General features: G+C 40.2%; 1 protein-coding gene and 1 pseudogene across 4 annotated transcripts in view; both read right to left on the bottom strand.

Moving 5' to 3' along the window:
* Positions 1-2,723: 2,723 nt before the first annotated feature.
* Positions 2,724-15,699, bottom strand: LOC102479590 (ribosome biogenesis protein WDR12 pseudogene; annotated as a pseudogene).
* A 2,703-nt stretch (positions 15,700-18,402) lies between these two features.
* LOC102478015 (transport and Golgi organization protein 1 homolog) overlaps positions 18,403-26,648 on the bottom strand; it is a 29,060-nt gene continuing 20,814 nt past the window's right edge. Inside the window, exons 5-10 of one of the 4 annotated variants that reach the window (XR_003547978.1) lie at positions 23,971-24,072; positions 23,232-23,293; positions 23,085-23,120; positions 22,943-23,010; positions 22,388-22,479; positions 18,403-18,543 (exon numbers count right to left, since the gene is read on the bottom strand). Coding sequence is in view for 1 of the 4 variants with exons in the window: in XM_006168880.1 (XP_006168942.1) it covers positions 24,049-24,072 (24 nt within the window). In the remaining 3 variants the exon portion in view is untranslated. Of the gene's footprint in view, positions 18,544-20,962; positions 21,002-22,387; positions 22,517-22,942; positions 23,011-23,084; positions 23,121-23,231; positions 23,294-23,969; positions 24,073-26,648 lie in introns of those variants that run through there. The other 3 variants (XR_003547977.1, XR_001369772.2, XM_006168880.1) reach the window with 3 other exon arrangements.

The following is a 26,648-nucleotide window of genomic DNA, read 5'->3' as shown; positions in this document are numbered from 1 at the left end:
GAGCTCACAGCCCTGCCGTCCCACTTGCGCCCTCCTGGCTGGAAGGGCTCCGTCTGCACTGGGGTTGGAGTCTCAGGCTGCCCTCTGCGCAAGAGGAAGGAGCCCTGGACGCGGGAAGCCAGGATTCTCACCTGGACAGCCTCGAACCAGTGTCTGTACATAGCATCGCAGGCCCTTATGGAATTCCTGGACCCGGAGATGGCTGGCTGATAGGTCTGAGGTCTCAGGCAGCCCTCCTGCGTCTCCGGCTGTTCATCTGGCCACGTCTTAGTGATCCATTTCATTCATGGTGAATTGCTATGGCCTGCACCCGACTCCAGGACGTGCTGTGCCCATTTTTGAATTCTTGATGCAGGTATGGTCTTAACCCGGGGTGGACATACCAAAGCATGTTGGCTAAAGTACAGTTGTTGAGAGACTGAGTGAGGTCACCCCAGTAAGTGATCAATAAATGCTATCTCCTATTGTTTGCAAATCCTCACACCTCTTATAAACAAAACCTACAACAGCAAGAGTCTGCCTAGTTAACTACCTACTCATCAAAGTTGTTTCTGTCCAAGGTGCTTAAGACCTCAGCAAGTGCCTCCATTTCTCTGGAGTCCAGCTTTGGTGATCTTTTCTCACAGATTTACTTGATGTCCTTTTGAGACTGTTATTTTTAGAGGTTTCTGTTTTAGGGCACCTGTGCTCTCCAGAGAGAGAGAGACAGAGACACTGAGAGGGAAAGTGAGAAACCACCCCCCGACCCCCCACCCCGCGGTAATAGCTGCAATGTTTTCTCCATTCTCCTCCAGGACACCGCGCGCCTGCGCGTACACACACACACACACACCAGGCCAGGCGTGAGTTGCAAGCCACCAGATCTTGTATTTGAAGCGCAGTAGTCCTTGAAGGGGTCCAGCAACACAACTATTGAGCCATCTTCTGGCCCCCTTATCTAAATTTTTTAAGTTCCAAGAAGACTGGACCATGTCCTCCATTCTTTTTTATTATTATTATTTAACTTTATTTATTAGTATCATAATCTTTTTTTATATTACATCTTTACAGTGTATCAAACTTCTTTTTCCCGCAGGAATACCATGCATATCAGTCAAGAAAAAGACATTACTAGCCACATCATCATCATCATCATCAAAGAGCTTTTAATAATTTTTTACAGATGATTATTATTATCCTTTTTTAAAAAAAAATTCAATCACTATATACCATTTGCATGCCCTGCATTCTTATCTCCTAGCACTGTGCTGTGTACATATAGTAAGGTCTTAGAAAATCCAAAGGCAAAAGAATGGCTTAATCCTGCAGTGCTTATTTACCTTCATAATCCTCTGAGTTATTCAATGTTACTGTAAAACAAGGGGAACAGATAAAATTAGCTGAATTTGCAAGAATGGATCTTAAGGTTCATGCACATAAAATGACCACAGAAGGCCATAATTGAAAAAGTGGTGGGAATTAGTAAAAGAAGCCCGGTTTTTTGCTCGAGTTTAATTTCCCTTCAATCACAAGCAGTACTTTTACTGCCTTGATCACACTGGGTTGTTTTGCATTTCTAGACAGCTTGGATTGATTAGAAGAAAGTCAGTCGCTCCAGCAAATGGAAATCTAGGAAGAAGCAAATCCAGTGAGTGATGTGAATCTCTAAGCTCTATAAGCCCTTGTATTTTTTCAGTACTGGTAATTACCAGTACTGACCTTTTGCAGAGAGGTTGATTGTTTGATTAATAGTCATTCTGAGTCGACATGCTAGAATGATGGGAAGCACCACTTTACCCAGGAAATAAATCTGCAATGCCAATGGCCAAAGCTAGCACTACATGAGCCACTTTCAAATTGTAGAGAGAAGCCAGTCAATAGCGTTTTAAAACATGATGGTCTGTGAATTTTATATAAAATGTGTTGACTAGAAAAATAACAAAATTTAAAATATCTAAATGTTTTTATATTTAAAAATCACTTTAGGATTATGTACAAAACCACAGTTGTTTAGAAACCAAACTATATACTTTTACAAAAAATATGTACATTTCAGCTTCTATATAGTCTTTATATTTAATTATGGGAATATATTCTGTTTTTTTTAAGTACCTGTATGCACAACTTGAGTCACTTGATTTATTCTTTGGCATAAATTTATTACAATCTTTATGTCACTGTTTAGTCATTTTGTTATATTATGTTTTTGTTTTGCTTTGTTTCTGTAGAGGTTATTACCTCCTGTTTTTTTGTTTGTTTGTTTGTTTTTTGTTGTTGTTTTCTTTTTTTGGAGAGGTTTTTGCTATAGGGCTCGTGCGCTTGCCAGAAAGACAGAGAGAGACAGAGAGACAGAAAGCGAGAAATCACCCCCAAGGGGGGATGGCCACGCTGCAATCCCTTCTCCTCCAGTCTCCTCTTGGGATCTTGGGCACACACGCACATGCGCCCGGTGTGAGTCTAAGTCACTTGGTCCAGGACTCGAACCATGGTCAACTACATGGGAGTCCAGCGACATAGCCATTACGCTAACTGTTGGTCCCCACATTTTATATTTTGTAAGCACAAACTATACAAAAGAAAAATACAAAAATAGTCAATAGTCATGTGTTAGCTCTTAATAAAGATAAAAACATTGCATTAAATTTAAAAGGCAGCTTTTTATATTTACATGTAATCATTGGATAACATTGAACTACCTCTTTCACTTACTAAACGAATTTCCAGAGCTGAATTATCATTCACGCTCATGCCACTACATGGTAAGTGGTACGTAAATACCTGTAGGAATACAATATATTGTCTGCTCCTCCACTCAGAAGTAACCCTGTGTCTGTCCAGTCTACACTCAGAACTTTGTCTTCATAAGCAGCCAGATCATAGAAAAGAGCTTTACAACTTCTTGTATACCACAGCTTGAGCATATTATCTAAAGGACCTGAAATCAGCTGCTGTTCATGAGTAGGAAACCATTTTGCAGATGTGACCCAACCAGTATGTGGTCAGGGGCAGAGAAACCAAAGAACCATCTTTAGTTTGTGGATTCCACAGTTCAAGATACCTACCTGTGCTTCCAGATGCTAAACATTTACAAAATGATGAATAAGAAATATAATTAAACACTTTATTTCTAGTCAAAGTCGACCTAACATCCTACACTCTAGTTGTATGCTCTCAAGATTCACTGCAGATTTCTTCAGTATCTGACCAATAGGACCAAGGAAATTTCTTCCTTGTGGCCAGAGAGTGTGATGATAGGAGTCCTAGTCAAACCAACTACTTTGGTTTTCTCTTTTTTTCTTGGTTGATTTGTGAATTTTTCCATTTCATCTTCACCTGCTGGGACTATCAACCAGATCTTCAGCATGTTATCCTAGGAACCACTGTAAAATTTAGTTCCTGAGCTATTTCAGCAGGACCTCTGCAGCAATGCAAATCTTTCACTTTGTTCCTCTCTGTGTTCCACTCCCACAAGAGAATTCTCTGATCCATAGAAGCACTCAGTAGTAAGCAAGATAAATTGTCCTTTTTTTGACCCAGGCACATCTTTTACAACATCTGTATGTCCCACAGTTGTCATTATTGACTTTCCTTCCAAGAACCAGATCGAGAAAATTACAAGGTCCTTGAATGAGGTTAGTGGTGTCTGGCTCTTTTATTCAGTGATCACTAACTCCAAAATAGAATGTATAACTGCATTTTATGGAAATACGGGTTATGGAAATGTAGACTATTTATACAGTAATTTATAGTCAATGACATTTTTCTTTTTTGTTGTGTCAGTAATATGTACTAAAGAAATCATGAACACACACTTTCTAAAGCTGTTGGTCTGTCTGGAATCAGGTTCCCACTAAGAAGAATTCCAAATTCTGGCCAGAAATTTGAATACAAATCAAACTGAAGAAATGCCTGTGTCTAGCATTAGCATCCAGAGTCAAAGCATATGTGAAAGGGAGCTGAAAGGCACAATAGATTCCCATGAAAAAGTTAAAATGAGTTCAGTTGGTGTGGCTGCTCCTATAAAGGCACAGCAGGATCAGTTACAACTAAAGAGCAATATAAAAGCAGGTCTTTTCACAATGTCAAACTTTGCTCATCTCATTTTAATACTAAGTGCTCTATTTTTCTGGGCCAGTTGCAGTCTTCCAACTTGAAAGATGCTTGAGTTCACTGTGTATTCTGGTTACCAGTCCCTTATCTGACTCATACTTTACAAAAATATTTTCTTATTCTGAGAGCTGTCCATTCATACTAATTATTTTGTCTTGCCATACAGAAACTTCTAAATCTGATGTAATCCCCCTTGTCTATTCTTGGGATTATTGACTGTGCTTTGGGGGTCTTATTTAAGAAGTCTTTGTCTACCCCAGTGCCTCCTAGAGTTTCCCCAGTGTTTTACTGATAGTTTTACAGTTTGAGTAATTAATTAGGTTCAGATCACTGATCCACTTTCAATTGATTTTTCTCAATGGTGAGAGGTAGGGGTTTAGATTAATCTCTCTGCAGGTGTGTACCCAGTATTTCCAGCATCACTTGCTTAAGAGGTTTCCCTTTTCCCACTGGATTGACTGGTACCATTTAAAAAATATCAGTTGCCTGTATGTTTGGGAGTTTATTTCTGGGGCCTCTATTCTGTTTCATTGGCCCATTAGTCAGTTTCTGTGAGAATACCATGCTGTTTTGATTATAACAGATTTATAGTATATTTTCGGGTCAGGAAGTGAGATGCAGCCCACTGCAATCTTCTTGTGCAGGACTGCTTTGGCAATATGAGGTCTTTTAAGATTTCAGACAAATTCTGTGATTTTCTTTTGTAGATCTGTGAAAGTGTCTCTGACTCTTTGATTGGGATTGCATTAACTATATAAGATAATTTTGGGAAAATTGCCATTTGGATTATATTAATTATTCCAATCCAGGAACATGGGATATCTTTCAAAATTTTTGTGTTATTTTCAATTTCTTGTTTTTAGATTCTTGTAGTTTTCTTGTGGAGATCTTTAACTTCTTTGGTTAAATTTATTCCTAGGTGTCTTATATGCTTTTTGTGGCTATCGTAAATGGAATTACTTTCTTCACTTCTATCTCAGTCTGCCTGCTGCTCGTGTATAGATATGCTATAGATTTCTGTATGTTGATATTGTATCCTGCAACTTTACTGTATTCATGTATTACTTCTAGGAATTTTTTCATGGATATTATTAGGTCTTCTATGTATACAATCATGTAATCTGCAAATAGAGATAATTTCATCTCGTTTTCCTATTTGAATGCCTTTTATTTTATTCTCTTTTCTGATTGTATTGGTGAGGACTTCCAGTACTATATTGAAAAGGAGTGGAGAAAGTGGGCATCCTTGTCTGTACCAGTTTTTAGTGGAAAAGCTTTCATATTTTCACCATTCAGGATGATGTTAGCTATGAGTTTTTTATAGATAGCTTTTACTGTGTTGAGGAATGACCCTTCTATGCCAATTTTCTGTGAGTCTTGATCATGAAGGGATGTTATATCTTATAAAATGCATTTTTTGCATCAATTGATATGATTATATGGTTTTTATCTTTCTTTCTGTTAATATGGTACATTATATTTATGGTTTTACATAAATTGAACCCACCTTGCATCCCTGCAATAAAGCCTACCTCATCATGATGCATAATCTTTTTTATATGTTGTTGGATATGATTTGGTAGTATCTTATTGAGAATCTTTGCATCTATATTCATCAGAGATATTGGTCTATAGTTTTCTTTCCTTGTCTTGTCCTTGCCTATTTTAAGGATAAGAGTTATGGAGGTTTCATAGAAAGAATTAGGGAGAGTTTGACCCTTTTGGATCTTTAGAAATAACTTGAGTAGAATGGGAGCTAACTTGTCTTTAAAAGTTTTGTAGAATTCAGAGGTGAAGCCATCAACCAGGGCTTTTCTTTGTTGGGAGGTCATTTATTACTGATTCAATTTCCTGGTTTGTTATGGGCCTATTCAGACTTTCTACATCCTCTTTCCTCAATCTTGGTAGATTATGTGTGTCCAGGAATTTGTCCATCTCATCCAACTTTTCTTGTTTGTTGGCATATAGTTGTTCATAGCATCCCTTAATGATTTTTGTATTTCTATGATCTCTGTTGTTGTATCTCCTGCTTCATTGCAATTTTGATTTATATGGTTCATTTATCTCTTCTTATTAATTAGTCTAGCTAGTGATTTGTCAATTTTGTTTATCTTTTCAGAGAACACTTTTAGTCTTATCTATTTTCTATATAGTTTGTTTATATTCTATTTTATTTATTTCTGCTCAGATCATTATTATTTCTTTTCTCCTGGAATTTTTGAATTTTATTATTATTATTATTATTATTATTATTATTATTATTTTGCTTTTGCTTTTCCAATTCTCTGAACATATGTTGGGTGATCCACTTTCCTTCTTTCCATCTTCTTCTATTTGCTATGAACTTCTCTCTTATGACTACTTTTGCAGTGCCCTAAAGACTATCGAAAGTCGTGTCTTCATTGTCATTAGCGTCCATGACAATGAAATATTTTTATTTCAGTCTTTATTTTTTCAGTAGTTGTGAAGTCATTCAGGAGAAGGTTATTTAATTTCCATGTATTTGTTTATTTTTGAGGATTGTTTTTGAAATTAATATCATATTCAATTTCGTCATGGTCAGAGAAGATGCTGGATATAGTTTCTGTGCCTTTAAATCTGTGGAGGCTTGCTTTGTGCTCTATCATGTGGTCAATCTTCAAAAAGTTTCCATGTAGGGGTGAGAAAAAGTGTATCTCATGGTTTGGGGGTGAAAGGTTGTATAGATGTCTGTTAAGTCCATTTGATTTATGACATCATTTAGGTTCTTTATTTCTTAACTTATTTTTTTGTCTAGATGATCTGTCCAGAGATAGTGGGGTGTTGAGATTCTCAACAATTAGTGTGTTGCAGTCGATCTCTCCTTTTAGATCTGAAAGTCTTTCCTTCATGAATCTGGGTGCTCCTGAGTTAGGTGCATAGATATTTTATAAGCATTATATCTTCTTGATGGATTAGCCCTTTTACTACAACATAGTGCCCTTCTTTATCTCTTCGTACAATTTTTGTTTTAAAGCCTATTTTGTAGGAAATTCATATCGTGACTCCAGCTCTTTCTTGGTTTCCATTTACATGGAATACCTTTTTCCAGCCCTTCACTTTTAGTGTATATATGTCTTTACCCATGAGATGAGTTTCTTGTAGGCAACAGATAGAGGGTTTCTGTTTTTTTTTTTTTTTTTCCCCATTCAGCCAGTCTGTGTCTCTCTTGATTGGAGAATTTAATCCATTAACATTCAATATTATCATCGATATTTCCAGATTTATCCTTATCTTTAAGTTGACCCTTGTTGTGGTTGTCTTTTATTCCCTTATTTCTGTCTGTTCATTCTTTAGTCTTCCTGGAACAGGACTCTCTTCAGATTTTCTTGAAGAGCTGGTGTGGTGTTGGCAAATCTTTTCAGGTTTTGTTAGTCTGTCTGAGATTTTAACCTTTTTTTCCCATATGAAGAATAATCTTGCTGGATATAATAATCTTGTTTGAAATTGTTTCTCTCTTAATAGTTTCAATATATCTTCCCATTCTTTCCTTTCTTGCATTGTTTCCATTGCAAGGTCCTGTGTTAGCCTGATGGTATGACCTTTGTAAGTCACTTGACATTTCTCTGTTGCCAATTTTAGTATCTTGTCTTTATCTTGGGCTTGGCTGGTCTGGGGAGGATCTTCTTGGGTTGATTCTATTTGGGATCCTTTGTATTTCTTGAGTCTGGATGTTTGAATGCTTCTCTAGACTTGGAAAGTTTTCTTCTAGGATCATGGAATAGAGTTTCCATGCTCTTATTAGCTTCTTCACCTTCTGGGATACTAATTATTTGGAATTTTTGACATTTAATGGAATCTAATATTTTTTGTGTATATCCTCATTTTTTTTTTAACTTTCTCTATCTTTAATGTGTTCCCCCCTCAGGTCAGAGGTTTAATTTTCTACATCTGAGATTAGATCTTCAGCATCATCTAATCAGCTTTTAATACTTTCGAGAGAGTTTTTGATTTCCTGTTTTACAGACTTTAATAGTTCCAGCTGATTTTTTTCTAGTGTCCATTTCTTCTTTCAGTTTGAGGAAGGACTCCCTCATCTCCTGGAGTTGATTTTCTCTTTTCCATGCCAACTCAGAGTTTTGTCTATATTCTGCAACTTCTAGCCATGGGGTATTATATTCACTTTTGAATTTTATTAATTTTATTTATTTATATTTTTTGGAGAGGTTTTTGCTATAGGGTGTGTGCACTTGCCAGACAGAGAGGGACAGAGAGACAAAAAGCGAGAAATTACCCCTTACAGGGGATGTCCATGCCACAATCCAGTCTCCTCCATTCTCCTCTCGGGATCTTGGGCATGCACACACACACGCACCTGGCATGAGTTTTTTAAGCCACCGGGTCCGGGACTCAAACTGCGGTCAACTAGATGGTAGTCCAGTGACATAGCCATTACACTAACTGCTGGTCTCTTCATTTTTTTTTTTTTTGAGAGGTTTTTGCTACAGGGCGCGTGCGATCACCAGACAGAGAGAGACAGAGAGACAGAAAGTGAGAAATCACCCCCCAGGGGGGATGGTCACGCTGCAATCCCTTCTCCTCCATTCTCCTCCCAGGATCTTGGGCAGGCACACACACGCACCCAGTGTGAGTTTTAAGCCACCGGGTCCGGGATGCAAACCACGGTCAACTACATGGGAGTCCAGCAACATAGCCATTATGCTAACTACTGGTCCCCTGGTCCCTTCACTTTTGAAAGCCTTTTTTCAGAGAATGTTTCTGCCACTGGGAATGAGTTTGCTTTCCTTTTGCTGTGGATTATGTGCACCAGTCTCTCTTCTGCTGTGTTTAGCAAGGTGGTTCCCACAGGAGGAGTCTCCAATTCACGTATGTGAAGAGCAGTTTCTCCTTTTACATAGGTGATTCAGTATAGAGTGAGGAATCACGAAGTCTCACAATACTAGAGTGTTTGAAAACTATGATTCTAGACCTGTCTAGTCCCTCTGGATAGGTGGAGGATAAGGGGAAGATGACAATATAATAGGGAAGGAAAAAGAGTATGAAAGAGAAAAAAGAAAAAGTCACACACTGCACACTAGGGCACTGCACAATTTCACTAGGGGAATGCCAATGGAACTGGGCTCTGCTGGAGAGCTGTCCTATGGGGTAAGGTAAAGTAGGAAATTAGCAAAAGAAAGAAGAAGAAAACAGCAGCCTTCCTTTCTGGCAGGGAGGAGGGAGGCTCTGAGGTTGGGTTACCTGGGCTTAGGATGGAGCTGGAATTGCGGACAGGGCCAGTGAAAGGCCCTGCTTCCTTTTTCCCTGTCTGGGCAGGAACTGCAGATGGAACTGGGCTTATTTCAAGGATTGGTTCTGATTTGGATACCAATACATTAAAAAACTACTCACCTAAGGTTTAAAGACCAGAAGCTCAGAGATTTGGTGCAGAAACTTCTTTTGTACCATATATTCGAAATTCCTCAGCAATTGATGGCATCTTTCTATATTACCAAATTATGGGAACATCAACACAAGTGCAGAGGAATTTACAGAACAATTTTATTTCACATCTCAGTGTCGGTTGTTATAAACACAAAATAGCTTGAAACAAGAGCACATTTACAGTAACATTGACATTACCATATTTTTGTATTGCCACTCCATTATCTTGTGATTTCTACAGACTTATAGATCACCATGCTTTATAGAGACTGTGTTTGTTTGGCAGATACCATGATGATTAGTGAAATGAACTTAAATTGTTTTCAATTCTTCTTTCCTCAGTTTCTTTCTTCTTATTTTCTCAATGATAGTCTTTGGTAGCTCTTGAATAAATTCTGTCCCTTGGTATCAAGGGGAAGAAAACGAGCCTGGACGTTTTCATCTTTAGATAAGGCTAGTCATATAGCAATTCTATTTTGAATTCTAGGAGGAAAAATTAGGACACCCCCGTGGGGTGAGATCTGGTAGCAACAAAAAGGTGAGGGATATTGTTGAGATTTTTCTGGATATTTGGTATCTACTAGATGACCAAACATATTAGGTTAAGGGGTACATTTTAATCTTAAAGATTCTGATTCTCATCTATACATTATTAGTTTAGTTACATTAAAAAGGAAAAATAAACACTGGAAGTTTTCAAGAACACTGAGCAAATATTTGTCATAATTAGGATGTCTGTCTTTGTGGGATATTTGTAAGGTGCTGCAGTTGTTTTTACATGCTCCTATATCTCCTTTTTTAGTCGTTTCTTGATCATGTGACTTGTAATCAGGGTACAGAACAATAAAGCCTTTACTACCTAAGATAAATATTGAAATACAAGTAAGATGATTTGTGTCATTTTATGTTTTAGTACAGCTTGTTTGCTTTCTCCAATTGAAATATAAGTTACTGGTAAGGTGGGATAGAGGGTTTAATGAAATTCGATTCCAGCTCAGTTCTCTTAACCCAGTCAGTGGATAGCCATACCTCCAATTCTGCATCTTTATAGGATAACTCTGGGATCTCTGCTTTATATATATTTTTTATTTTTAATAAGTTTATGTTTGCCTTTGAAAAGTTGTACATCTAAATGTGTGTAAAGGACAAAAATATTCTTTTAATTTGGCTTGTTGGCCTCATAACTTATCTGCAAAAGTGTCCACTATTATTTTCAAATATTAATTGAGATGTCCTATACTATTATGTAAAGTATCATAGCAATCCCTTTGATAAATTCTGGTCTTCTATTTTAGTTTTGCTTTAATCTGAATAACAGATGGCATATTTTAAGTTATTTTTTTAGAGAGAGATTTTGCTATAGGTCACATGTGCTCACTTGAGAGACAGAGAGAGATACAGACTCAGAAAGTAGAAAATTCCCCAGGGGAAATGGCCATGCCACAATCCCTTCTTCTCCATTCTCTTTTTGGGATTTTGGGCACACAACCACACATGCCTAGCATAAGTTCGAAGCCACCAGATCCAGGCCTCAAGCTGCAGTCAGCCATGTGGGAATCTATCAACATAACCATTATGCCATCAGCTGATCACAATTTTAAGTTTTAAATCACATCATAAACATTCCCATAGGTCTTGTGAGGTGTATCTTGTCACGGGACAAATACTGTGCACAGATATAATAAAGCTTCATGTAATTGTGTTTGAAGTAAAGAGAGTTTGAGCAATGTAATAGAAAAGCCATAAGATATGACTTGAAATAGTATGGTTCTGATATCTGTCTTTCCTGGAAACCAGGATAGCTTTCTACTTGCCACAATAGAAAGTAGGTTGTAAAGCATAAAAATAATATATTATATATTCTGGAGCATTTTAGTAGGCTTTTCATAAGCTATCTTTAAAGCATTTTAAGAAAAATAATGATATTGCCCAGTTACCCCTTCAAAACTGCTCCAAGGAAAAGCTATCCTTTCTCATAAGAAGTCTTAATTTCTGTCACATAACCTTCATACTTTTTGCTAACCAAGGTGAAGAGCTTTCAAGCTGTTTAAAAGAGTGCATAATACATTTTCTTATTATTACTTTTTGCTGAATGCAAGTACTTTGTGCTAACATTTCCAGTTTTAGGAAGTACAAATACTATTAATCATCTTTGTCCTTTGTATTAACAAGGAGTTTCTTTTCCTCTATCTTCTTTTAAAGGACAAGCAAGAGCTTGAGTATGTATTTCAGAAGAGAAACTGCAGTATGAAGATCCCCTATGTCCACCAAGACTATGTGAACTTTTTACCTTAGAGGTCCCATTCCAAATAACGCCTTGGTAAAGCACTTCTTGTCCTAAGTAAGTGGGATGGCTTGTCCCAGCTCTACAAACATGGCTCATTTCTCATAGGCATGCTGGATTAAGGTTCCAGTTTCTCTTCTTGTAGCCCATCTTTTTTTTCTAAATGGCATATCTGTTACAATAATAGAACCAGTTCTCAATGTCAGATTACAAATATCCTATTTAACAGCATTTATGGGCAATCCTGTAGAGGGTTTGCCTTATTTCATTTGACCTGGCCAATAAAGATGAGATGTTATTTGTTCCTTGATTCACAGTCAGTGGATTATTATTGCGGGCAATATGGTAACAGACCATTCTGTAGCCCCATCTGTTAGTACTGTTCCCATTTCACACATTTGTTTGACCAAATTCAATGTGCAGGTTCTTTTAAACATCCATGGTTATAAAATCACTGTGGGTACTGCTTGGCTCAAGAGTCTCTACTGAAAAAATATAACACATTTTGGACCCACAAACCTCAGGTCGACTCTTGCCTGTGTGATGTCCAGGCTCTGTGATCTTCAACCTACTGATAGAATAGTTGAACCAATGTGTGACTATAGGTAAGTCAGCCAACATGCACCATGTTCAGATGACTGGCATACGTTGTGCCATGCAATGATGCTTCCCCAGAGGCAGATTTCCAGGAGATTCCCCTGTAGCCTTTTTATACTTAACTAAGCTGTACTTGGGTAACAGAGCTTATCTGAAATTACAGGTTCATGATAAAGATGAATGGCAGAAGTAAAGAGAAGCTGGCAGGGGACCAGCAGAAGGCATCATGGTTTTTATGTGCTGTGAGTAGGCTCCCTATACTGAGTCCTCTTCCCCTCTTGCTCATTGTCCTGACTTTCTTGAGACATAGCTGGAGCCCTCACGTGGGGCTTGTAAATATCTTGTGATCACTTAGAAAGGGTCCACAGTCGAGATATCCCAGAAGTATGTGCATTAACATTGCAAGACTAGGGTCACTAAACCCTAAACTTCTCTGCTCATTCTTTTCATCATAAGCTAACCTTTTATTGTAACCCTCAAATACATATCAGAAAACAGACACCTGTCTTGGAGACAAGGAATCTCCATTGATCTTTAATTGATTCATGAATGCTTTGTTCTCAATTTATATAACATCAGCTAGTAATCCCTGATAGTATGGATCCCTCTCTGCTTAGCCCTCAGTAGACAATCCTGGCTTGTCTGTGTCAATGAATAAATTCACATCTTCACCTCTTGGACCTACAGGTGAGTTCTCTGAAATTTGTAAATGTTACAAGCTAGATCTCTCAAATTTGGAGTGCTCTTATATAAGTGGCGTAGTCTTCAGGATTACAGGTATGCTCTGGCTTAGTGACCACATGGAAAACTTGCGAAAGGGATGTCACTGGGGGAAATACGAGTATAGGCTTTTATCTCGATGTGGTATGAGGTAGTCGTTTTTTAGACATTTGTGGGTCACCACATGAATATAGGGACCCCCTCAAGACAACTTCACAACTGCAAAAGGAAAAACAAATTGTCATTAGCACAAACTCATAACATGGTTGTGTGGAAAACTAGAATCCCCAATTGTGAATCTTCACTGAGAATTCAGATTCCTTGTAGAAAAAGGGTCCTTTTGAGGTGATAGAAGATAATGAGAGAGGTTTCATCCTGCCTCAGGCTAGACCTGGGGTGAGGAAAAAGCTGAAAACCACATAGCCACAGCCATCCCAAGCAGGGACCCTCCCTACCACCCCATGATTACTACACACCACAGTACCCCCATACAGTTCAGCCAAGTGAGTGGACCTAGTGGCTAAGTTTTGGCAGAATGGGCATGAAAGTATTGTGGGCTGTCTTCTCAGCCTACGGAACATAGAAGCAGATGGATTGCTTCTCTGAGAGGAAGAAATGCAAAAATATCTCCCATCACTAGCCACCCCTCACCACAGCAGCACATCCACAGCACTGCAGTAGACACCGATAATGCCTCCTTGTTAACTTGGCTCTTGAAAACATGTTATTAGTGTGGCTAATGAGTGACCTTCCCTCCACTTAGGATTATGGAGCAATTATAGGAGTTTATCCAGGAAATAGAATTGCAAGATGTCACATACATATACTTATTTAAAGGACCAGATGAAATGGACTGCACAGCAGGAAGAAAGATGGGGTGCTGCAGTCAGCCCTCTCCTCCTGCTATGACACACTGATAACAGTTTTAGCTCCTGGTGGGTGAGCTCATTTATTACACCACTCAGGTGACTGCCAACCTAGCAGGGACTGAAATTATCAGACAGAAGGGATTTCAAAACGTGAGAGGTCCATGGTGGGACAAGACAGAATTTCCTGTTCCCAGTGCTGAGAACACGAGTCCACCTTGTTGAAACAGGTTGACAGCACAGAGTGGAACCCGAGTTCCAGGGTGTACATGAGCCTCTTCTCTGGATTAGAGGCCACATATGGACCTTGTAATATATTGGTCATCAACAAAGGTGTAGAAAGTTCTTGCCATTGTTGATGTTAGGCCGAATATATGCTCATTTATGGTAACCCTAATAAATTTGAGAGATTTTAAATGCAATTGATGGTTACAGATGGAACACAATCAAAGTAAAAAGAACTTTTTATGGACTATTAGGTGACTTCCTTCACAGGCATACTAGATATACATATTGCCAACAAAGTAGTATATACTGGATATTGACACATTACAAGCGCTATGTTTGCTAACTAGTGTTGGGCAGTTCTGCCTCAGGGTACAAGTTGCGAGGGCTATTAGACAGAGGAAACCAAAATAGCTTCCATTTCTCTCCTACAACCCCTAGTGGGTAGTGGCACTTAAACAGTAACAACTGCATGGTGAACATAAGGAGATGGGAAAAAGAATACAAGAAATGTTTACATTTAATATTATCTGCCCCTCTTATAGCTCATCTGTGTGGCCAGTGAAGAAATCAGGTGGACTTGGAGAATGACAGTAGATTACAGAGAGACATTTTTGTTTGTTTGTTTGTTTGTTTTTTTGGTTTGTTTGTTTGTTTGTTTGAGAGGTTTTTGCTATAGGGTATGTGCAATTGCTGAAAAGACAGAGACAGAGAGATAGAAAGTGACAAATCGCCTCCCAGGGTGGTTGGCCATGCTGCAATCCCTTCTCCTCCATTCTCTTCTTGGGATCTTAGGCACGTACACACACACAACCAGTGTGAGTTTAAGCCACCAGGTCCGGGACTTGAACCACGGTTGACTACATGGGCGTTGAGAGATATAGCCATTATGCTAACAGCTGGTCTCGCAGCTAGATGTTGTTGACTAGTAGGGTCAACTCTTTTGTTGTTGATTTAGCTAATGCCTTCTTTAGTGTTGATACTCATGCATATCTAGGAGTGCATTTCACAATGGGCTGAACAAAGGCTTATAGACTGACATTTTAACCTCCCTTATAATCCCACAATGGCTTGTTTCATAAAATGCCAGATGCTAAAGGAAGCTCTGAAGACACATCAGCACTCCCTGGGAAGTTCAACCTGAACTGCATTATTGCTTTCTTATCCCCATGCTGGGGGACTAACAAAACCTTGACATCTGCCCCCAAATTGTGGGTAAGTGGACTAGTACTATAAAATGCCACAACACTGGCCCAGATACAATTCCCAAAGGCACAGTGGTAATCACCACATGGCAGTTTATGACACCTCCTCTCACTTTCCAGAGTGCCCTGGTCTGACCAGGCATAGTATAGAAAGCTGGGAGACCTCCCCAAAGTGTTACTTTATTGACCCAAGAGAGGACTACTGACTGCATATTATCTGGCAAGGGAGATTTCCCTTTGCATGTACCACTAAAACACTTGTATTGTCCTTAAGCTTCAGGGCAGGGAAGGCGTTCCTGCACTGGGCTGGCATCCTGACACAAGTACACAAGTGCACATTGGCTGTGCTCTATCTTCCCACGGTCAGCTATGGCTGAAATGCCATGGAGAATGTGCCTCGCTAACCAGACTAAATGAATTTTCCTTCTGCTTGGTTTGGTTCCCGCTTAGCAGCTTAGAAAGAAATTATTTTCTAATCATTTAGTAATGTTTTTACTGTTATTGGGAACATGTGTTCTTGATTGCACTTGTAGAATATGGATGCAATGTTTGACTCACACACCTGCTCCAGGAACTGGTAGAAGATCAATGACTTGCAAAGACTGTCAGGGTGCTATGAGAGTCAATGTTGGGATGGACTTAGAGTAGGCATTGAGTTCTCTTCCCCATCCCTCACTATTCTGCCTTCCTTGAGATCAAGCTTCAGAGCATAGCTGGGGCTTGTGACGTACCTGTGACTACAACCTTCAACTCATGAAACCGGTGTATGGCCAGCACTATTCCAGAGTTATGGAATCCCCTTTGACATTAACATCATAAGATAAGGGGCACTAAACCCTAAACATATTCTGCTATTTGTTAATTGGTAAGCTAACCTTTTATTGTAACTTTCAAATAATGTATATACAAACCAGTCCCTGTCTTGTTGACTTGAACCTGCATTAGTCTTTTATTCACTTATGAATGCATTATTCTTAACATATGCAACCTAAGCCTGTCCTCCCTGGCGGTGAGGAACATTCTCTGTCTGGCTATCAGTGAAGCTCCCTGTCTACATTATGTAACTAAATAGACTCAAATCTTACCATGCAGGACCTGTCGGTGTGTCTTTGGAATCTATAAACATTAGAAGAAAGCCCTCTCAGATTTGAGTCTTCCTCCATGCATTTGGGTTCACTACTGGAAAAATTCTAATACCACTACCCTTTCAAAATGTACAGTATTCAGTAATCCCAGAAAATGACCTCATTTCATCCCAGTCAACCCTTGCCATCATCTTAGGCTAATTTGGTTTATTCTAGATTTTGCAGAAATGGGTGTGTGCATGCCAATATGTACTTCTTTTGAGTCTTCTTTATTCTGTTCTGCTCAATGTTTCTGAAATTATTCATATTACCATATGAATCAGTAACTCATTACATTCCATTCCTGACTCAATTTCCACCATATCCATAACACAGTTACAGCCACAGACACACAGATTTCACAACTGACACACACTCATTTGGAGATCACACAGATGTTTACATAAATAAATAAACACAAAGATACTCAGAAACACAGCACAGATTTATGCACATGACTTAATTACAGACATAGAACTCAAGACACAGATACAGAAGATGCAGCCAAAGGAAAACATGTAGCCCACACTCAGACATCCAGCCTGCAAGACAGCCACACAGCCTTGGCTCTCCATTGTTCTGGTTTATGTGCAGACAGAATAGACCCTGCCATAACCTGCCCTAACTGAGCTCATGGAAGGGGGGTGTGTTCTGTGTACCAAACCCAGTGCTAAACATCTACACCTTCCAGAGCCTTTCAGAGGGCAGTGCTGGGGAGCATGAGATGAGAGACAGTAGCCAGGGTAGGGTGGAAATGGGGTCCAAGGCAGAGGTTTGGGAATGGAACTTTGTCAAGGTGCATTTGCTCCTGGGGGTGATGTATGGGGCTTAGCAGAGCCCAAGGATAAGACAGGAGAGCAATTTCCCCCAGCCCCCTCCCCTGTATCAGGATGGGCTAGTATTCTGTCCCATTAATGACACTGTCAGGATCTCACACAGTATTGTTATCACTGTCACTGCATTAACCTACCATGCAGTTGGAGAGGTTGGGCTGTGAATGGGGTCCTTTGACTAGGCCTATCTTCTGAGCAGTCCCTACCCTACCCTGATCCTACTCCTTGCAAAACTGAACATGGACAAAGCTCTCTGTAGACTTTTCTCTCTCTGGAATCTCCAGGTCTAACTTACTATTTCTCATGACCCCCTTGCAGAGCTAAGTCACCCTGACCCCTTTCTCTGCCTGACTAGAGAGGGCTTTTCTTTTTTTCTAACATTTAAAAAAAATATTTAATTTCATTTATTATTATGATTATTATTTCTAATTTGCTATAGGACACATAGAGAGGATTTTTCATCTTAATGGCATGTGGACTAATTTAGGTGGGGAAGGTGCTCATGCATGGTAAGAAGGTGGGGACCTGTCCATTGTGATGCATCAGGGGCAAGGGCATCTCATTCTTGAGAATGAGTTTAAAGCCTCTGAGTTGCTATTGCAGAAAGCAAACTGGAGAACACATGGGGGAAAGTTGAGCTCACCTCTCCCTTCAACCGCATGATCCTGAGTCCTACTCAACTACTCCTTGTGTCCTGCTAGTCTGCTGACCTACTCACACACAGAACTGACCCTGAACACTCCTCCCAAACTCTGGGGTTTTGTTTGACTCCAGTACTTCCCGTTCTACCTCTTTCTAGGTGCCCGATACACTCGTTCTTGCTACACCCCAGCCCTCCCCCATCCCCGATTAGGATTCACCCCATTCCCTCCACACCCCCAATCCCAGCCCCTAGACCTCCCCCACGTTCTCCCTGGCAACCTGAGCAAGTGAGTCCTGCTCCAGCACGAGTGTGGTTGCTGGTTTTCAGCTATGTGCACCCTGTGTGCTTGGGAGTGTCAGTGGTTCCCTCAGTAAACTAACACTGACAGACAAGATGGCAAAAGTTTTATTTGGGAAAACATCAAAGAAAAGTTAAAACAGGGAAGAGGCATGATCAGACAGGGAAAAGAGTAATGTGCCTGTGACACCTTTTCCAATATTCAGCTACGATTGTGGTTTATCAAGGATCAGGGTCCTCTGGATGTCACATGGGTGGTTCTGCAAAGCAAAAGGACTTTGGTTCATTCTCATGTGATTCTGTATTTTCCCACATGTGTGTTTACCTGTGTGGCTGCACCTGAGCTTTCATCACGTGAATAACAGTCTCTCCCGACAGAGCTCTGAGTGTACCTGTGTAAGTATCCTCTTGTAGCCTTTCCTTTCTTTATGTGGTAGAATCTGAATTCCAATGGTAAGGGAAAAACTGCTTTTTCTTTAGAAAATAGGCCTGCCGGTCTCTGGTTCCAATCTGATCACCCTTAAGTTTGTTTAATGTACTGCAATGGACATCGTTAGACAATCTATGGGCAAATGTTTTCACTTACACTGTGTGAAGGCAGGTGCCCACCGAATTCCAGCCATTGTGGGAGATATTTTCCCTCTATACTTCCTCCTCTTTGTCTCACAACATTGTGAGCAAATAATCAGTATTTACATGTCATGGGCAACAGAACTGAGGCTCAGAGCAGGCCCCATGAGTTGTTGGCATCGAGACTGAGATGGCAGAATACAGGAAAAGAATGAGCAAGTGCCTGTGTGCAGCTGAGACAGGTAGGTAAGGGGAGAATGTGGGACTATGGGGACAGATACCCAGTCAGCTCCTCAGGAGCAGCCTTGACATCCCCACTGGTTTGGGCCTCATGCCAGAGTCCAGGGACACTGCTCTGCCAGACTAGACCTGTCCTTGCTTTGAGTGTCACCAGAGCATAAAGTCAGAAAGACAGATTCTCCTGGCAAATCCACATGAAATTTCCCCCAACCTTCTGGGCCCCTTTCACACTGATCCAGAAGTGTCACACATCAGAGGGACCCAACCATCTTTACTTCAAATTACAGGTGCAGGGTTGTAGACTAAGCACTTGATTTTGATTGGGGGTGAGGGCCATTCCCCAACCCACACTTGATCATCTGGATTGTATTCCAGTGACTTTAAATGGGTCTGACATTGCCTCAGTGATTCTTGCCCTAGAGGCCAGGTCTGCCAGGGAAACCTTCCAGCTCCTTCCCTGGTCTCAGATCTTGTCTTTAGATCTCAAATGTAGATCTCCAGGTGTCACTGAGGCCAAAACACTCCCCTGTGGTGCTTCCTCACTTTGTCTTCTCTCCTGATTAATACCAGGACATTTGCTCTCCCACATTGTACTCTGGGGCCCTGCCGTCCCTTGGTGCTTCTACTATTGGTAATCCCAAGCTCTGTGACACTTTAGGTGTGTCACACCTAGGACATCTGTAGCTCTAGAAGTCAGGATGTGTCTAATCCTTCACAGGGCTGGCATGTATGGCCAGTGATCCCTACATGTGTACAAAACTGCTATTTCTTGCATACAGAACCTATTTACTCATCTGTAAGAGAAGAGCTGCTGGCCACCTCATGCTGGGAAGAAGATATAGTCCATGCTGTCCTGTCCTCAGAAACCTGAGAAGAGTTACGATGTGTTCAGCCAGCTTGATTGCCAAGCCCTGCAGCACCATCTGGGATATCTGCATGAACTCAACATTTTCTGCCCTGGGCATGGAGGTCAAATTATGTTGATATGAAAGTGAATGATACCAACACAAAAGCTGAAAGTGAAGCAGGTGACAGTCCCTGGCTCCTTCCCTTCTACCAGTACTCATAATGGCCACAAAAGTCTACCTTCCACTGAGTCCTGGCAAAAGTGAAGGGAGAGAGGGGGAGTCATAGGAATAAACTATTCTTACCACATGTCATGGCCTGGGTCTACCCATATAGAAAAGGCTAGGGATTGGTTCCAGTGGATGAGATAAGACAATTGCAGACTAATAACAGGGCATATTCCAGACACAGGAGCATCTATGTCCAGGACAAGTCCCACCTCCCCCTCACCACCACCACAGATACTAATTACCAACAAGTTAACAGAGAAATGAGAACAAATAAAGAGTCTGTTTACCCTACATGTAGGAACAGCTACTCTGAGGAAAACTCTCTCGGGTCTTTCTTGTCATATTTGATTTTCAGAACTCTATAAGCTAATAAGGACCTAAACATACTTAACAGAATATCTGCTCTGACACAAAGAGACCAGTGACTCCCAGGGGAGGAAAAAGTTTTCTCAGATTCATATTGTTTACAGGAGGCAGAAAGGCAGTTCTTACCAACTCTGACTGCAAGTCCCTCCCTCTTGGCCCTTTGCTTCCCTCCCTAACATAGGATCTTCTCACTGGACGTGCAGAAGTGAAACCTCAAGCCACAGCCTCTAACCCTTCTGGAGATGTCAAGATTCCAGTGAGCTGAGGATTCTGTAGGCTCTTGAAGAAGATTTTGCTTTTTAAAAAGACACAGAACACACACCAGGAGAGGCACCACATAAAAAGTTAAGGTTTCCTGACATCATCACATTGGAAAGGGCCTCAGCATTTACCTTTCTCTTTCCTGCCTCCTCAGGAGGGACCATGCAGCTTCTCCCCATGGGAAATGCACGACGTACAGAATCTCCTATGGCCAGACAAGTCTGGGGTTTAGTGTGACTTGTACTTTCTGTGCAGTAGAATAACAACCCTTGCAGGGAACCAGCAGTTAGCGTAATGGCTATGTCGCTGGACTCCCACGTAGTCGACCGTGGTTCGCGTCCCGGACCCAAAACTCACGCCGGGCATGTGTGTGTGCGTGCCCAAGATCCCGAGAGGAGAATGGAGGAGAAGGGATTGCGGCGTGACCATCCCCCTCGGGGGGTGATTTCGGCGTGACCATCCCCCCTGGGGGGTGATTTCTCGCTTTCTGTCTCTATGTCTCTCTCTGTCTGTCTGGCGAGCGCATGCGCCCTACAGTGAAAATCTCAAAAAAAAAAAAAAAAAAAAAAAAACCCTTGCATGCCTTCCCTCACTATCTTACTCTATTTCATGTACTCAGTTCCCTTAGTTGAGGCAGGGAGTTTACCACATGCCTCAGATGATCCATGAAGACAATGGAGAAACCCATGTCCTAACTTGTGAGAAAGGCATCGCAGAACCGTGATTTAAGGGATTTCAAAACCAACCAACCATTGGCAGATAGACCAGGGCTCCAACTAGCTGGAAATTAGCACTAAAATAGGGGTTTCCTACCACACCTGAGGTAAAAGGACAATATAACCACAGACTGCAAACAGTCATGAAAAGGAAGAGTATCGACCAATCTTGGCAAGAATAGCACCAGTCTTTTTCTTCAAGCCACAGTGTAATTTTTTTCTTGGTCTATATATAATTTGCATTTCATTTAAGATAAGGTTTTGTGTAAATGATTATGAACAGAAATGGACTTATCAGAATAATGATACCAATGAGAAAAAGATAGTGATATGGGATTTAACTGTAGATTTCAGAATACACAATTTCAGAGGAGTGAAATTATGTGAATTAAATTTACTAGAGTTCTACAGTTCACAGTTAAAAAATCAAAACAGATAAAGAACAAAAAAATCTCAAAAAAAGTCTAAATAAATGTGTACTTTCTTAAAGCAGACATGTACAATAGACTATTTATCTAAGAAGTCAATTAAAAAAATACTTTCACTAGAACCTATAAGTGCCATTCTGAAATTTTGTTGATGTAGTTTGTTCCAAGCACAACAGTAAAGTGTGATGAAGCCTTCTCCACTGACTCATGGTGGGATAGAAGAGCTTACCCACTTTCCTTCTAGGCACACTCTTCAGTGAAACATAAATGAGAGGTGGAACTCTGGTGTCCACAGTCAGTGGTGGAACCTGAGCACCACCATTCACAGGGCCAGCCCAAAGGGCCATCTGGGTGGGGTATCTGAGGTCAGCAGTATCACAGTTACCCCAGGAACAATATGTATTCTGCAGCAGGATCTGAGCTATCACTTTCTCAGGGTGCTCCTACCTTTCCATGCAGGGTTGTCCATGCTGGATCCCCCTGGTGCTGGGTGCAGCCTGTGTCCCTTGGGCAGCCTCTGATATCGTATTATTGCCAAACTTGCAGATAAAGAATGAGGTTGATAAGAATCACAACCTAAATGAGGCAGATAACCAGTTCATACCAGCTCTACCTGCAAGCTCCTCCTCATGACCCTATGCTTACTTCCATAACCTAGGGTCTTCTTCTTATTGAATATTCAAGATGAAACCTTTTACTAGTCCTCAACATCTTAATGTTAAAACACTAAGAGCAATGTCAAAACTGTCCACAACTAACCAGCCACAGGGGCACAGAATTTATACAAGGCTTTATGATGGTAGAGCCACATGGGAAGTTCCCAAGTTCACACCCCAATATCTCACTGTACACACGAGACATACACATGCCCACGAACTTTGGTGGCTTGGTCTGGATGTAGATAGCAGCAAGAAGACCCTGTGAGGGAACCTGTCTTTCTCTTGCTGTCTGTCTGACTCTCTGCAGAAATAAAAAATAAACTCCAATGTCCCAATATCATACCGTTCCTTCAAGTAGGTGGCCTCCCTGATTTCTTCTGCCACTGCCCTGTCCACAGCACAAGTCCTGAGCTGCAGGAGAGAAACATGTCCATGTGCAGTTATGACCAACTATGCATAGAATGAAGGAAAGAAAAGAATCTTACCCAGTTGTCATGAGTCTTTTGTTCATAAATGATGATCTGAAAAATAAAACACATAGGGCACAGTATGTTTAGAATTGCTAAGGGCAATTATAATCACCTCTTTCAGGTACTGGAGGATTCTGCAACTATTGAAAGAACGTAGGTTACCTGGTGTTGAAGGTGCTTCTCTTTTTTCTGCACTTGTTCTTGAATTTCTCCAGTTTTTTTTCCTATAATGAACCATTGCTTTCATCAGACAAATTACAACATTGAGTATCATTTTCAATAATCATCCCATGTTCTTGTTATCCTCACAACTGTATCCTTACACAATTTATCCACAGATAGTACATGTCACACGAATGTAGAGTAGGTCTAAAGTTATTGCTGTATAGTTTTCTTATCCATTATGGAATTCAGCAGAGTTCAAATTGATAAGATTTCTTAACTCATTTCAATATTTCTGTACATAAACTTCTTTTGAACATCTTTTATCACAAAGCTCATTTTTTTTTATATTTCACAGGGCAATGACAACTGGGTTTATAAAATGAAACAATCACTTTTGTGGACATGATTTTGCCCACATCAAATTGCTTCCCTAGGAATTGAGACTATTTTCAACACCCCAAGAAATATTTATATGAACCAATTTCTCCATAATCTAACCAGTCCTAGGGTTTAGGTAACTTTTAGTAACTCAACATTATTTAGTTATTTCTGTCCCCATCCCCTCGCTAGTCTTTTCTCTGTTTCTCTCTGTGTGAGTGTGCATGTGTGTATGAAACCTTTTGACCATTTCTTTATATTTCTGTGTTAATTGAGTCTAATTATTTTGTAAAGATTAAAATACAAGAAAATCCAATGAGGGTTGCCTTCGATACTGATGTTCAGTATCTGAACTCACTTTAAATACAGTATTTCTTCACTAGCTGATTTCTCTTTATCTTGTGCAATTGACAGCTTCTTTTTTTTCTCTTTCCATTTATGTCATCTCATAAATAGCTTCCTAAGATGGGAAGGAAATACACATTATCCAGTAGCTCATGTGAAATTCCTAGTCATCACTAAGGTCTCAAAAGTCCCTTCCTAAGCTCCCCTATGACTGTACGATGAACTCTGACAGATGGAAAAAGAAGTCTCCTAAGGAGAGAGTAAGAAAAATTAAACTCTGGTCTGAGGGAAAGTAATTGCCAAATAAAAGTTTCTCTTCATGGCTCTGTGCTCTGTTCAATACTACATAAATCAGCTAAGATAAAACCACATATGTGAAGCATTAGTGTCTTTTTTTGTCAGTCTCTTTGTTGAGAAAGTAAAAACTTATTTTAGTTCAGCTCCTCACAGCTACACACATCATGGTGGGGCAGAAGATGAGGGTTTATCTGCCTCCTGCCATGGGGAAAGCTGCTCTCCTTAAAAGAAAAGATGGTGCTTCACACAGACAGACAGCCTTCCAGAGGTCCTGGTGTCATTCACCCTGTGATTCACTCCCTGACATTTCTATAACTTAGAATGGAACTCCTGCCTCCTCCTTCAAAGATCCTGGTTAGGGGGAGAGGATAATCTCAGTGCTGGCAACATCTACTGAAATAAAAAAAATGATTCAAGTTTCATAACAAGAGTGTTAGCTCATGCAACAACATTTCCACTGGAAAACCATCAGTCTCAGAGTGGCTCTACATTAGCAAGTTTGCCTCTATTGATAGTAGAGGCAAAAAGGAGCAATGGTTAAACAATTACATTTGCTATTATTCCCAAATGACTTTGTTCATGGCTCTGATTCAAAAGATTCTCAACTTATTACTTGATTTCTTTATAGCTCACATGTGAAATAAAAAATATCTCTAGAAAACAGTGACAAAAGCATTGTAGACGGATGTCCGGGCATTTGTTTCTGGCCACCCAAGAATCCTTCAGCCAGTGCTTTCTGGAGTGGCTCTTGGCCTTTGTGTGTGTGGTGCAGTGCTGAGAACACACAGGCACCACTTCCATCTTAAAACAGGTACAGTTCAATGCACACAGGAAGTCAGTGGGGACATAGAAATCTGGCCCCATCCTTCCTTGGGCTTGGGAAGGATTAACTTAAAACCTGAGTTTTGAGGGACAACACAGCAGATTTTTGCTTTTGAATTGGGATAAGTAGATCTGAAGTCACTCATCACCCCAACAAACAGGAAGAAACAGTGGACAACAGATGAAACCCATAACTGAATGCATGACTTGGTAAGGAGTCAGTGTAGAAACATGAGGCAATGAAGAAAGAAACACAGGACTTGTCCAGCTGGGGACTTGGGCCTTTTCTCCCTTGTCTCATCGATGAATTCTGGGTAGACACTGGAGGTTCAAAGAAGCTGACTAGTTTTTGCACATATGTGTGAGTTAGAAGAAAAACAAGTGGAGGGACCAGTAGTTGGCATAATGGCTATGTCGCTGGACTCCCATGTATTCAACTGCAGTTTGAGTCCCAGACCTGGTGGCTTAAACTCACGCTGGGCATGTGTGTTCATGTGTGTGTGTGTGTGTGTGCCCAAGATTCAGAGAGGAGAATGGAGAAGGGATTGTGGTATGACCATCCCCCCCTGGGGAGTGATTTCTCTCTTTTTGTCTCTCACCTCTGTCTTTGTGCGACCACAACCAACGAAAAAAAAAAAAAAAAAAAAAAAAAAAAAAAAAAAAACTAAAAAAAAGAAGGAACGCAAGTGGAGTTTAAGGTCTGTCAGTAAGGTGATCCCCTGGGAAACCTACAGGCTTTGATTGGGAACAAGAATTTCACACTAGGGATAAGATGGACAGAAAACATTCTGGCTTTTGTTGGGACTGAGCCTGGAGTAAAGGCTGGATTAAGGGGATCCAGTACTGCTAAGGCCTCTACCATATGCCAGATGCAAACTCTCAACTTTTCTGCAGCAAGATCACAGCATATCAGGGCTCCACTTTTCTCTAAATACTGTACACTCAATGTCTGGTGTTGAATAGAAAATAACACAATAACTAGCAGGACAGTAAAATAGAATATGATTGAAACCTAAATGACTATAGAAATGGGCCCAGAGGGCATCCAGATGTAAGATACAGTGTATATAAAGAAGTGCTTTAGATATGCGAAGCTTGCTATGAAAGTGTATAGTATATGGAACATGGGAAATGGGACACCAGCAAAATGAAGAGATAAAATAACTGAAGTACAAGAGGTGACAAAAATTGAAAGTAAAACCATTACAAAGCAGAAATTAGAAAGACAATCATATCTTCTGTTTCCAAACAGTTATTTTTTTAGCAAGTTCTGTGTTTTCTTTCTTGAAATAGTCAATCTTTTCATGTATTTGTTGCAAATTAACTAAAAGTAGAGAGAAATATCTTCAAGATTAATATGAAAACTGAACAAAATCAAATTGACTGAAGGCATTTATTTTAGGAACCAAACATTCTCTGATACAATGAGCACAATTAACTTGTAAGTTGTACTAAACAGAAGAAAGTTAGTGGCATTTTCAGTGTAAGAAAACAAATATAAATATAGGAATCTTATTTCATTCTGTAGAGTGTTTAATTGCCTATTTAAAATGATTTCTAAGATGAGGTAAT

Source organism: Tupaia chinensis, unplaced genomic scaffold, assembly GCF_000334495.1.
Source record: "Tupaia chinensis unplaced genomic scaffold, TupChi_1.0 Scaffold146304_1, whole genome shotgun sequence".
Classification (NCBI taxonomy): domain Eukaryota; kingdom Metazoa; phylum Chordata; class Mammalia; order Scandentia; family Tupaiidae; genus Tupaia; species Tupaia belangeri.
The sequence above is the reverse complement of the archived record's forward strand: the minus strand, read 5'-3'. Positions and strand labels throughout refer to the sequence as shown.